We start from the raw sequence: 11,270 nt of genomic DNA on the forward strand, positions 1-11,270 counted from the left end.
TCTGAAGTCAAAATTTAAAAATTTAGTATATATATATACATTTATGTAAAAAAAGCGAAGTGATACTTTACATAAAAAATAGTAAATTATTGAGAAAAATATTTTATATAAATTTTATTGAAATACATTTACTAAGTCAATAATAATCAATATTTTTATATATAGTATATTAAATAATAAAATAAAATGATAAGCTATATATTTATATATTAATATAATTAATTATTAATAGTTTATTATTATATATATATTAGTAAATGTTTATGATAAATATTTTATTGTATTTTACTATCTTATTAATATCCATAGTTCAATTTATTTAATATAAAATTCTATGAAATACTTGAAAAATATCAAAATATCTTTTTTTTCAAAACAACATTTAATAACGGAAAATGTATAATTGAAAAAATAAATAAATTGTATAATAAATATAAATAAATTATTTATTATGTTTAATACTTTAAATAAATTCATTTATAGTGTATTTTTTTTAAAAAAAAGTAGTTACTAATTATAAAAGTAGATTAGTAATCATAATTTTGCTTTTATTATAAATAAAATAATAGTAATAATACTAACAATCATATTGATTAGTTATTTCAAACTCAAACACTTAAATAGATAATTACTTAGTTACACATATTTTAGTTATATATATGATATTAAAAATTTTTTTGTAAAAATATATGTATTATTAGACAAAATTGACTTTAGTTTAAATACTTAATAGACACCAAATATTATTAGTTACCAAATAGTAATTAATGATAATAAAATAATTAAATCAATATATCATTTGAAGTAATGTCAAACAGAAAATAATTGTGAAAATAATTATAACAATTATAACACAAAATGTGTCAAAATGTCAGTAAAGATGAAAAACAGAAATCAACAGAAAATGTGTGAAAAACAAGACATTGAACCAAATGATTGGATCAAAAGGATTGAAAGATTTTATGTGTTTGACGACGATTTGGGAGCTAATATGCTATTTGTTACCAAAGATGATGATCGGGTCTATGGATTGGGTGCTAATTATTACGGATCACTGGGTTTGGGACACAATCAGTGGGTGAGTGAACCACAAGAGATCATTGAATTGAGACATAAAAAGATTATTAATTTTATAAACGGTAGACAATTCATGATATTTGTGTCAAATGATAGTTGTGTGTATAGTTGTGGTTATAATAAATGGGGACAATTGGGTTATATATGCGAAAATAATATATATAATAAACCAATTATTATAGAAATCAATGCAAACAATGATTTAATACGAGATGTGAGTTGTGGTTCAAGTCATACATTAGTTGTAACCGAAAATAATAATGAAGTGTATGGTTGGGGTAGTAATAGTTACGGACAAATCGGTAGCCAAAACACCACTTGTGATGCCATCACTACACCCAAAATAATTGAATTTAATGGCAATTATTGTATAAAATCTGTTCACTGTTTTGAAGATTCATCGTTTGCACTGACAATGGATGGACAGGTGTTTAGTTGGGGACAAAATTGTGACAATATATTAGGACATAATAGCCTGGAAACGATGATATGTTTGCCACAATTAATAAGCAATTTGAATGGTATTACATCAATAAAACTAGGATTTTGGATAACATTTTTTATTAGTAATCATAAAAATGAAATATATTTTTGTGGTCAATATTATAATGAAAACAATGAAATTGATATACAATTAACACCAAAATTATTGGGTAATTGTAACGAATATTCAGATATTCAGTCAATGAAATCCTATAAATGTACGGATAGAACGCCATTGTGTTTAATGGATGGTATTGTCTATAAACTAATAAAAAATAAAATAATAAAAACAAATTATACAAATTATTTTGATTATTGTGTCGATAGATATCCAATAACTTATAAAACATATACTGATAATAATGAATTTCAAGATAATATTAGAAAATTTATATTAAATACTATTAATTTTATTAAATCAAAATATATTGAAATAAAAGAGTTAAGAAAATTAACGCTAAATGATTGGATCAAATTAATAGACAAATTTTATTTGTTTGACGACAATATCGAAGTTAATATGCTGTTTGTAACCAAAGATAATGATCGGGTATACGGTTTGGGTAATAATAGACTCGGTATACTTGGATTAGGACATTCTCATTGTATGAGTGAACCACAAGAGATCATTGAATTGAGACATAAAAAGTGTATTAATTTCATAAACGGATCTGAATTTATTGTTTGTTTGACGAGTGATAATTGTTTGTATAGTTGGGGTTATAATAGATACGGACAATTGGGTCAGGGATTATGTGAAGATTATGAAACTAAAAAACCAATGATTATCAGAATTAATGGAAAAAATGATTTTTTAATACATGATGTGAGTTGTGGTACAAATCATACATTAGTTTTAATCGATAATAATAATGAAGTGTATGGTTGGGGTAGCAATCAATTCGGACAAATCGGTAGCCGAAACACCACTAGTGATGCTATCACTAAACCCGAAAAGATTGAATTCAATGGCAATTATTTTATAAAATCTGTTCACTGTTTTGATAACTCATCGTTTGCACTGACAATGGATGGACAGGTGTTTTGTTGGGGTTATAATTGTAGAAATTTATTGGGTCTTAATTCTAATGATACGAAAATATGTTTACCACAATTGATATGCAATTTGAATGGCATTACATCAGTAAAATGTGGTTATCGTAATACATATTTTCTTAATAATATAAATAATATGGTTTATTTTTGTGGTGATTATTACAATGAAGACAACAATATTATTATTCAGACGACACCAAAATTATTGGACAAAAATTTTGACAAATTAAATGACATTCAATTGATTAGATCATTTAGTGAAGAAGATGAACAAACATTTTTGTGTTTAATTGATAACAGTATATTTGAAATTATAAATAATAAATTAATTAAAACTGATTATACTAATCAATTTTATTATTTGGTCAATAAATTCAATACAACGTGTAAAACAAATGAAAATACACATGAATTTACAGCCAATGAAATTAATTTAATTGGATTTGCAATTAATTTTATAAAAACAGAATTTATTGAAAATTTCGAATTAAATGATTTGATCAAAAGTATTGAAAGATTTTATGTGTTTGACGACAGTTTGGGAGTTAATATGCTGTTTGTAACTATAGATGATCGGGTCTATGGATTGGGTGCTAATTATTGGGGATCATTGGGTTTGGGACACGACCAGTGGGTGAGTGAACCACAGGAGATCATTGAATTGAGATATAAAAACATTATTAATTTTATAAATGGAGAAAAATTTATTGTTTTTATTACGAGTGATAATTGTGTCTATATTTGTGGTTATAATTTTCGGCGACAATTGAGTCGTAAATCTCAACAAAATAAATACATTAAACCAATTATTATACAAATCAATGCAAATAATGATTTAGTAAGCGATGTTAGTTGTGGTTCATATCATATATTAGTTATAACCAAAAATAATAATGAAGTGTATGGTTGGGGTAGTAATCATTTCGGACAAATCGGTAGCCGAGACACCACTTGTGATACTATCACTACACCCGAAAAGATTGACTTCAATGGTAATTATTGTATAAAATCTGTTTACTGTTTTGATTGTTCATCGTTTGCACTGACAATGGATGGACAGGTGTTTAGTTGGGGTGAAAATAGTGCAAATAAATTGGGTCTCAATAGTAATGATACGAAAATATGTTTACCAAAATTGATATGCAATTTAAATGGCATTACATCAGTTAAATGTGGTTTTCGTAATTCATATTTTATTAATAATATAAAAAATATGGTTTATATTTGTGGTTATTATTATAATAAAAACAACAATAATATTATTCAGACGACACCAAAATTATTGCAAAGTTTTAACAAATTCAAAGACATTCAATTTATTAGATCTTTTAGTAGAGAAGAACAACTATTTTGGTCTTCAATTAATAACAGTATATTTGAAATTATAAAAAATAAATTAATTAAAACAGATTATACTAATTATTTTGATTATTGTGTCAATAAATTCAATACAACTTATAAAACAATTGAAAAGTCTAATGAATTTACAGCCAATGAAATTAAATTCATTGAAAATAGAATTAATTTTATAAAATCAGAATTTATTGAAAATTTAAGAATAAAAGACTTAACACCAATTGATTGGATCAAATGTATTGAAAGATTTTATGTGTTTGACGACAGTTTGGGTGTTAATATGCTGTTTGTAACCAAAGATGATCGGGTATATGGATTGGGTGCTAATCACAAGGGATCACTAGGTTTGGGACACAACCGGTGGGTGAGTGAACCACAAGAGATCATTCATCTGAGACATAAAAATATTATTAATTTCATAAATGGATATAATTTTTTCGTTTGTATTTCGAGTGATAACTGTGTTTATAGTTGTGGTTATAATATTTATGGTCAATTGGGACAGGGATTTAAAAATAGTATATTTAATAGACCAATGATTATAAAAATCAATGCAAAAAATGATTTAGTAATCGATGTTAGTTGTGGTTCATATCATACATTAGTTGTAACCGAAAATAATAATGAAGTGTATGGTTGGGGTAGTAATAGTTACGGACAAATCGGTAGCCGAGACATCACTTGTGATACTATCACTACACCCGAAAAGATTCACTTCAGTGGTAATTATAGTATAAAATCTGTTCACTGTTTTGATTGTTCATCGTTTGCACTGACAATGGATGGACAGGTGTTTAGTTGGGGTTCTAATAGTGCAAATATATTGGGTCTTAATTCTAATGATACGAAAATATGTTTACCACAATTGATATGCAATTTGAATGGTATTACATCAGTAAAATGTGGTTTTCGTAATACATATTTTCTTAATAATATAAAAAATATGGTTTATATTTGTGGTTATTATTATAATAAAAACAACAATAATATTATTCAGACAACACCAAAATTATTGCAATGTTTTAACAAATTCAAAGACATTCAATTTATTAGATCTTTTAGTAGAGAAGATGAACTATTTTGGTCTTCAATTAATAACAGTATATTTGAAATTATAAAAAATAAATTAATTAAAACAGATTATACTAATTATTTTGATTATTGTGTCAATAAATTCAATACAACTTATAAAACAATTGAAAAGTCTAATGAATTTACAGCCAATGAAATTAAATTCATTGAAAATAGAATTAATTTTATAAAATCAGAATTTATTGAAAATTTAAGAATAAAAGACTTAACACCAATTGATTGGATCAAATGTATTGAAAGATTTTATGTGTTTGACGATAGTTTGGGAGTTAATATGCTGTTTGTAACCAAAGATGATCGGGTCTATGGATTGGGTGCTAATCACAAGGGATCACTAGGTTTGGGACACAACCGGTGGGTGAGTGAACCACAAGAGATCATTCATCTGAGACATAAAAATATTATTAATTTCATAAATGGAAATAATTTTTTCGTTTGTATTTCGAGTGATAACTATGTTTATAGTTGTGGTTATAATATTTGTGGACAATTGGGACAGGGATTTAAAAATAGTTTATATAATAAACCAATGATTATACAAATCAATGCAAAAAATGATTTAGTAAGCGATGTTAGTTGTGGTTCATATCATACATTAGTTGTAACCAAAAATAATAATGAAGTGTATGGTTGGGGTAATAATACTTTCGGACAAATCGGTAGCCGACACAACAATTATGATATCATTAGACCCGAAAAGATTAAATTTAGTGACAATTATTGTATAAAATCTGTTCACTGTTTTGATAACTCATCGTTTGCATTGACAATGGATGGACAGGTGTTTAGTTGGGGTCAAAATCGTAACAATCAATTGGGTCATTATTGCAATAAATTTAGAATAATAAAACCAACATTAATATGCAATTTGTCTGCCATTACATCCATACAATCGGGAACAGGGATTACATATTTTTTCACTAATTATAGAAAAGAAATCTATTTTTGTGGTAAATATTACAATGAAAACAATGAGATTGATATTCAGAAAACGCCAAAATTATCAAAATTATTTAATCAATATATTGAAATACAATCGATTGTATCTTATAAGTGGAATATTAGAAATTATTATTATTTAATAAATAATTTTGTATATAATTATATGAATGGCGAAATAATTAAAACTGATTACAATAATTATTTTGATTATTGTGCTAATAAATATCAATTAACATATAAAACATATGATTTAAGTGAATTTAATGATAATATAAATGAATTCATTGAAAATCTTATTAAATCAATCAAAAAAAAATCTACAGATATTAAATATAAAGGTAAGTTTATTATTAATAAAAAAAATTATATTAATTTAATTTATTAATTTAATTTATAGATATTACTAATGATTATACTCGATGTTATGATGAATTGAAACTATTGGGTTCGGGTGGCTTTGGATCGGTATATAAATGCAGACATAAATTTGAAAAATTAATTACAGCAATAAAAATAATTAAGTTACCAGGTTAATATTAAATTATTATTAAAATTCTACTTAAAAATTTTAAATTATAAATATTTTTATTATTAGGTTATGAATCTAATAATTGGAAGATTCGTGATATATTTACAGAATTAATTACACTTTATGAAAAAACGTCAAAATATTTAGTTAATGTCTATACAGATTGGATTTCTAACAAATCTATGTATATAGCAATGGAATATTGTATAATGAGTCTGAATGATGCCATCAAATTAAAAGCACAGGTATTTGATAGACATCAGTCATCAGATGAACAACTCATGGATTGTATGGAGTATTATATTACGTGTGAATTATTGTTAGAAATATTAGAATCTGTACGATATTTACATGAAGATTGCAAACCACCGATCATTCACAGGGATCTCAAACCACATAACATATTGATTGCCGACGATATCCGAAACGGACGGTTCATTAAGTTATGTGATTTAGGATTAATAACAGTTCACGAAAAGCTATCGCAAAGTCATACAATAGGTGTGGGAACAACAAAATATATGGCACCGGAAGTAGAAAAAGGTCGTAAATATAATACCAAAGCTGATGTCTATAGTATTAGTGCTATTATTGAAGATTTGTTCGATACGGATGTCAATGAGTTTGTATTAAATAAAATATTTTATTAAATATTTTTTTTATAAAAAAAATTATTTGTTTTTTTTAAAATAGTAATTCTAATAAATATATGGAAACCGTTTGGAATGATAAATATGTTAGACTATTGAGAATTATTAACGAAACAATGAAACCTATATATGAAGAGAGACCTACTTGTGCTCAAATCATTGCAAAATATAAGGAATGGGCTATCGATATGACTGTTGTTACTAATGATAAAATAATGTTTAATGAAAAACTACATCAAATTAGACAAAGAGAACGTGAACTTCGGTCAGTGGACAGGGATTCAGAGCCAGAATTTTGGGAAATTTTCTATACATTTGTTTGCATCAAAACTAACTGTTTGAATATTACGTTTTAAATTTTTTTCCTAAATTAATTAATTTATAATCTAACTTAATTACCAAAATATAATATTAACAAGCCATGTTGTGATTTTATAAAACTATATATTTATTATAAAAAATAATCTAGTATATATTTATTATAAAAAATAATCTAGTATATATTTATTAAGTATAATGAAATAAATTATTTATAAAAACTTTATGAATTATAATGTTTTAATCAAGAATTATTTTTTGTTAATAAAATTATTATTTTAAAAATATTTTATACGATTGATTTTATATTGATTTTATAATTTATATATAAAACAAATATATATATATATATATATAACATATTTTAATTAAAATATTCAAGTAATAAAATAAAAAAAATACTTATTTGTCAATAGACAGTAACCATATTACAATTTAAATAAAAGTTTAACATAAATAAAGTTAGTAAAACAATAAATATTTTTTAAAAATTTTAATTAATAATTTTTAAAATTTTATTTAAATAAATAATTAAGTAAATATTTCAAAAATATTTTTGCAAATATATTAAAATATCAGCGGGATAAAAAGTTTTACCCACTAACCCCTCCCTTTATAACCATATATATATATACAAATTACATAATTTATATATTGTTGATTTAACATTAATTAATAATATGGTTCTTTTTAATTAATTAATTAATTAATTCTTTTATTAAAAAAAAGTAATAATAAGTTAATAAACTTAATAATTGACATTAAAATTCTACAAACAGTTTTACTAGTTTTTATTATTATAAAAAAATATATCTATTAAATTTTACAATTATTTATTTAGTTTTTTAAAAAGCATTTCAAGCGCATTTAAAAAAATTATTCAATTATTTAAATGTTAGGTAATGTATAAGTCGATACTTGTTGTTCAAATTAAAAAAAAATGTATATAACTTTAAAAAATTAAACACAATTATAAATCTATTAAATTTTTTCAATTATTTATTTAGTTAATTATATTTTTAAAATAATGTTATAATTAATTGATAGCTATTTATTATTTTATAATTAAATTTTCTAACCAATAATAGTTAAACACAAAACATTCATGTTTTTTTCTATTAAACTATAAAATTAAAAAAACAACATAAATTTGATATTAATAAAAGTTATAATGTTGAATGCCATAAAAATGGTGAATGTAAATTTTGGTTAGAATACATGGAACTCCCAAATGAAGCCAATGATGACTAATAACAACAACAACAACAACAAGTATCGACTTATACACAACCCAAACACCTACACCTAAAGGACTCGTTTCTACAGCGAAATTGTGATTATAATAAGTGATCAACGATTACAGTTAGATAACTATTAACAATTACCAGTTAACATTTGTTTAAATGGAAAAGTTCACATGAAAAAAATAAGTTATATAAATCTATATAAGCTATATAATTAATTAATTTATTACTGTATATAACTTTAGATGAAAATATGTTTTAATTTTTTTTATTAATAAAAATTTCTATACATTAGACGACAAATATTCAGATTTTAGATAAAACTAGTGTAAATAATGATGATTAATAGATTTATTATTAATGATAATAATATCTAAACAAACAATAATAATTTTATAAAATACAATATATAGTATATATAAAATAGCTAATAATCTTTTATGTGTATAATTAGATGATAAGATTGTTGTCAACCATAAAACAGTATATAAGACAAGATGGCGACTCATCTCGACAGTCATCCTATAGCCGGCCGATTGATGAAAGTAAAGGTATTTGTCGTTACCTTTGTCGAGACGATCACTACTACTAATACTACTACTGTCGGGAACTCCCAGTTAGACATCAATTATACTCAATAAATATTTAGGAAATGTCTCTCAAAATCAATCTTAATAAAAAATGTCGATTAAATATTTCTGCATTAAATCGATACAAAATAACATATTTTTATTGAGAATCAATATTATGTTTCAAACTTATACTATACTTAAGACACTATTAATAATATATAATAAAAAATATCATATTGAAATTTTTATAAATAGTTAATAAATATTTGTTATTTTGTAATATTATATAAAGAAATAATAAAATAATAATTAAATTTAAATAATTATTTTATTATAAGATTGTATTTATTTATTAATTAAATTAAAAAATCTAATCAATAAGAATAATTGATTATAATTTTGTTAAATATTACTTATATTATAACATATATTAAATATAAAATATTTCTAAAAAATTTAAATACTTATTTAAATATTTAATTATAGAGTAATAATTATAAATTAGATTTTTTATTTTAATTAATAAATATATACAATCTTATAATAAAATAATTATATAAATTTAACTATTATTTTATTATTTCTTTATATAATATTACAAAATAACAAATATTTAAACTATTTATAAAAATTTTAATATGATATTTTTTATTATATATTATTAATAGTGATTTAAGTATAGTTTGAAGCATAATATTGATTCTCAATAAAATATGTTATTTACTAATCTTTTTTTTTACTAATTTGTTACTAATTTACTAATTTTTATTTCAATTTAGAAATTTTATTGCTACAATCATTTGAATCACTAATATCTTCACTATCACTACTACTATTAATAAAACTACTAACTGTATTATTATCAATACTATCATCTGAATCATTACTATCATCATCACAATCACTACTAACTGTATTATTATTAATAATATTATTATTATCATTAGTATAACAAACACTGCAGTCATCAGTATTGATGTCCAGAAAATTTGATTTAGATTTAAAAATTTGTCGAAATATATCACTACTATTATCATCGCATTTATGATCAGATATAACTGATTGACTAAACAATWCAATATTAACTAAATCTTCATTAATATAATTGCATTTATCTTGAATAATATCACTACACGATGGCCTATCACWATATATYGGTTGTAACATTGATTGAATTAATTGGATAATATTTTTCATATTATTATAAATATTTGTTTCCTTATAAATAATTAAATTATCACTATTAAAAAATCAATAAAAATTAAATTGTAAAAGTATTCAAAAATACTATTGATTAAATACTTACAAATTAGGATCATCTAGATCAAATAAACCCATTAATACCATTCCCATACTATAGATATCAATTTTTTCATTATATGACGCCCTATCGATGCCATTGTGAACTTCTGGTGCCATATAATCAGGTGTTCCCACAAATTTTGTATGTGATTTTGATTGTGAACCAATCCTAATGTGTTCAGTGGCCAAACCAAAGTCACCCAATTTAATGAACCGATTATCAGTTGGTTTATTATTAATGAGTATATTCGCCGGTTTTAGATCCCGATGAATAACCGGTGGTTTGCGGGTATGTAAGTAATCAACGCATTCACATATTTCTAACATCAGATGACTTGTAATATAATACTCGATACAATCTATTGGTTGAGTGGTTAGTCTTTGAAATGTTTTTGATTTTAATTCAATAAAATCTTTAAAACTTTGTGAACATAACTCCATTTGAATGTATAAAATATTTGATTCAAACCACGCGTCATAACAAATGACTACAAATTTTGACTTAAGTTTTATTAAGTGTTTGACTTCTGGTTCAATTGAATCATTTTCATTTTTATTATCTATATATAATATAAATTTAAACTTAATACTTATTTAGTTTAATTAAATTTTAATACTTACAATTTAAAATTATAGTTTTAATGGCAAA

At 23.3% G+C, this 11,270-nt stretch overlaps 5 protein-coding genes across 5 annotated transcripts; 4 read left to right on the top strand and 1 right to left on the bottom strand.

The window, feature by feature from the left end:
- Window positions 1–859: 859 nt before the first annotated feature.
- On the top strand, window positions 860–1,898 carry LOC128956826 (RCC1 and BTB domain-containing protein 1-like). The gene is made up of 3 exons (XM_054302539.1): window positions 860–1,643; window positions 1,752–1,811; window positions 1,888–1,898. Exons 1-3 carry the CDS (start codon window positions 869–871, stop codon window positions 1,896–1,898), a joined length of 846 nt encoding a protein of 281 aa, XP_054158514.1. The 5' UTR covers window positions 860–868.
- A 115-nt stretch (window positions 1,899–2,013) lies between these two features.
- LOC128956827 (uncharacterized) lies at window positions 2,014–3,179 on the top strand. Its single transcript, XM_054302540.1, has 2 exons — window positions 2,014–2,720; window positions 3,124–3,179. Exons 1-2 carry the CDS (start codon window positions 2,081–2,083, stop codon window positions 3,177–3,179), a joined length of 696 nt encoding a protein of 231 aa, XP_054158515.1. The 5' UTR covers window positions 2,014–2,080.
- Window positions 3,180–3,664: 485 nt separating this feature from the next.
- Window positions 3,665–6,442, top strand: LOC128956830 (E3 ubiquitin-protein ligase HERC2-like). Its single transcript, XM_054302541.1, has 4 exons — window positions 3,665–3,797; window positions 4,155–4,856; window positions 5,241–6,106; window positions 6,404–6,442. The coding sequence occupies exons 1-4, from the start codon at window positions 3,665–3,667 to the stop codon at window positions 6,440–6,442; spliced, it is 1,740 nt and encodes a 579-aa protein (XP_054158516.1).
- Window positions 6,443–6,696: 254 nt separating this feature from the next.
- Window positions 6,697–7,543, top strand: LOC128956927 (interferon-induced, double-stranded RNA-activated protein kinase-like). The gene is made up of 2 exons (XM_054302639.1): window positions 6,697–7,157; window positions 7,229–7,543. The coding sequence occupies exons 1-2, from the start codon at window positions 6,718–6,720 to the stop codon at window positions 7,539–7,541; spliced, it is 753 nt and encodes a 250-aa protein (XP_054158614.1). The 5' UTR covers window positions 6,697–6,717; the 3' UTR covers window positions 7,542–7,543.
- Window positions 7,544–10,621: 3,078 nt separating this feature from the next.
- On the bottom strand, window positions 10,622–11,062 carry LOC128956831 (uncharacterized). Its single transcript, XM_054302542.1, has one exon. It carries the CDS (start codon window positions 11,060–11,062, stop codon window positions 10,622–10,624), a length of 441 nt encoding a protein of 146 aa, XP_054158517.1.
- Window positions 11,063–11,270: the final 208 nt, after the last annotated feature.

This window comes from Oppia nitens, unplaced genomic scaffold (genome assembly GCF_028296485.1).
Source record: "Oppia nitens isolate AA-2021 unplaced genomic scaffold, nextdenovo-longstitch-racon4-pilon3 scaffold33_pilon_pilon_pilon, whole genome shotgun sequence".
Lineage (NCBI taxonomy): Eukaryota > Metazoa > Arthropoda > Arachnida > Sarcoptiformes > Oppiidae > Oppia > Oppia nitens.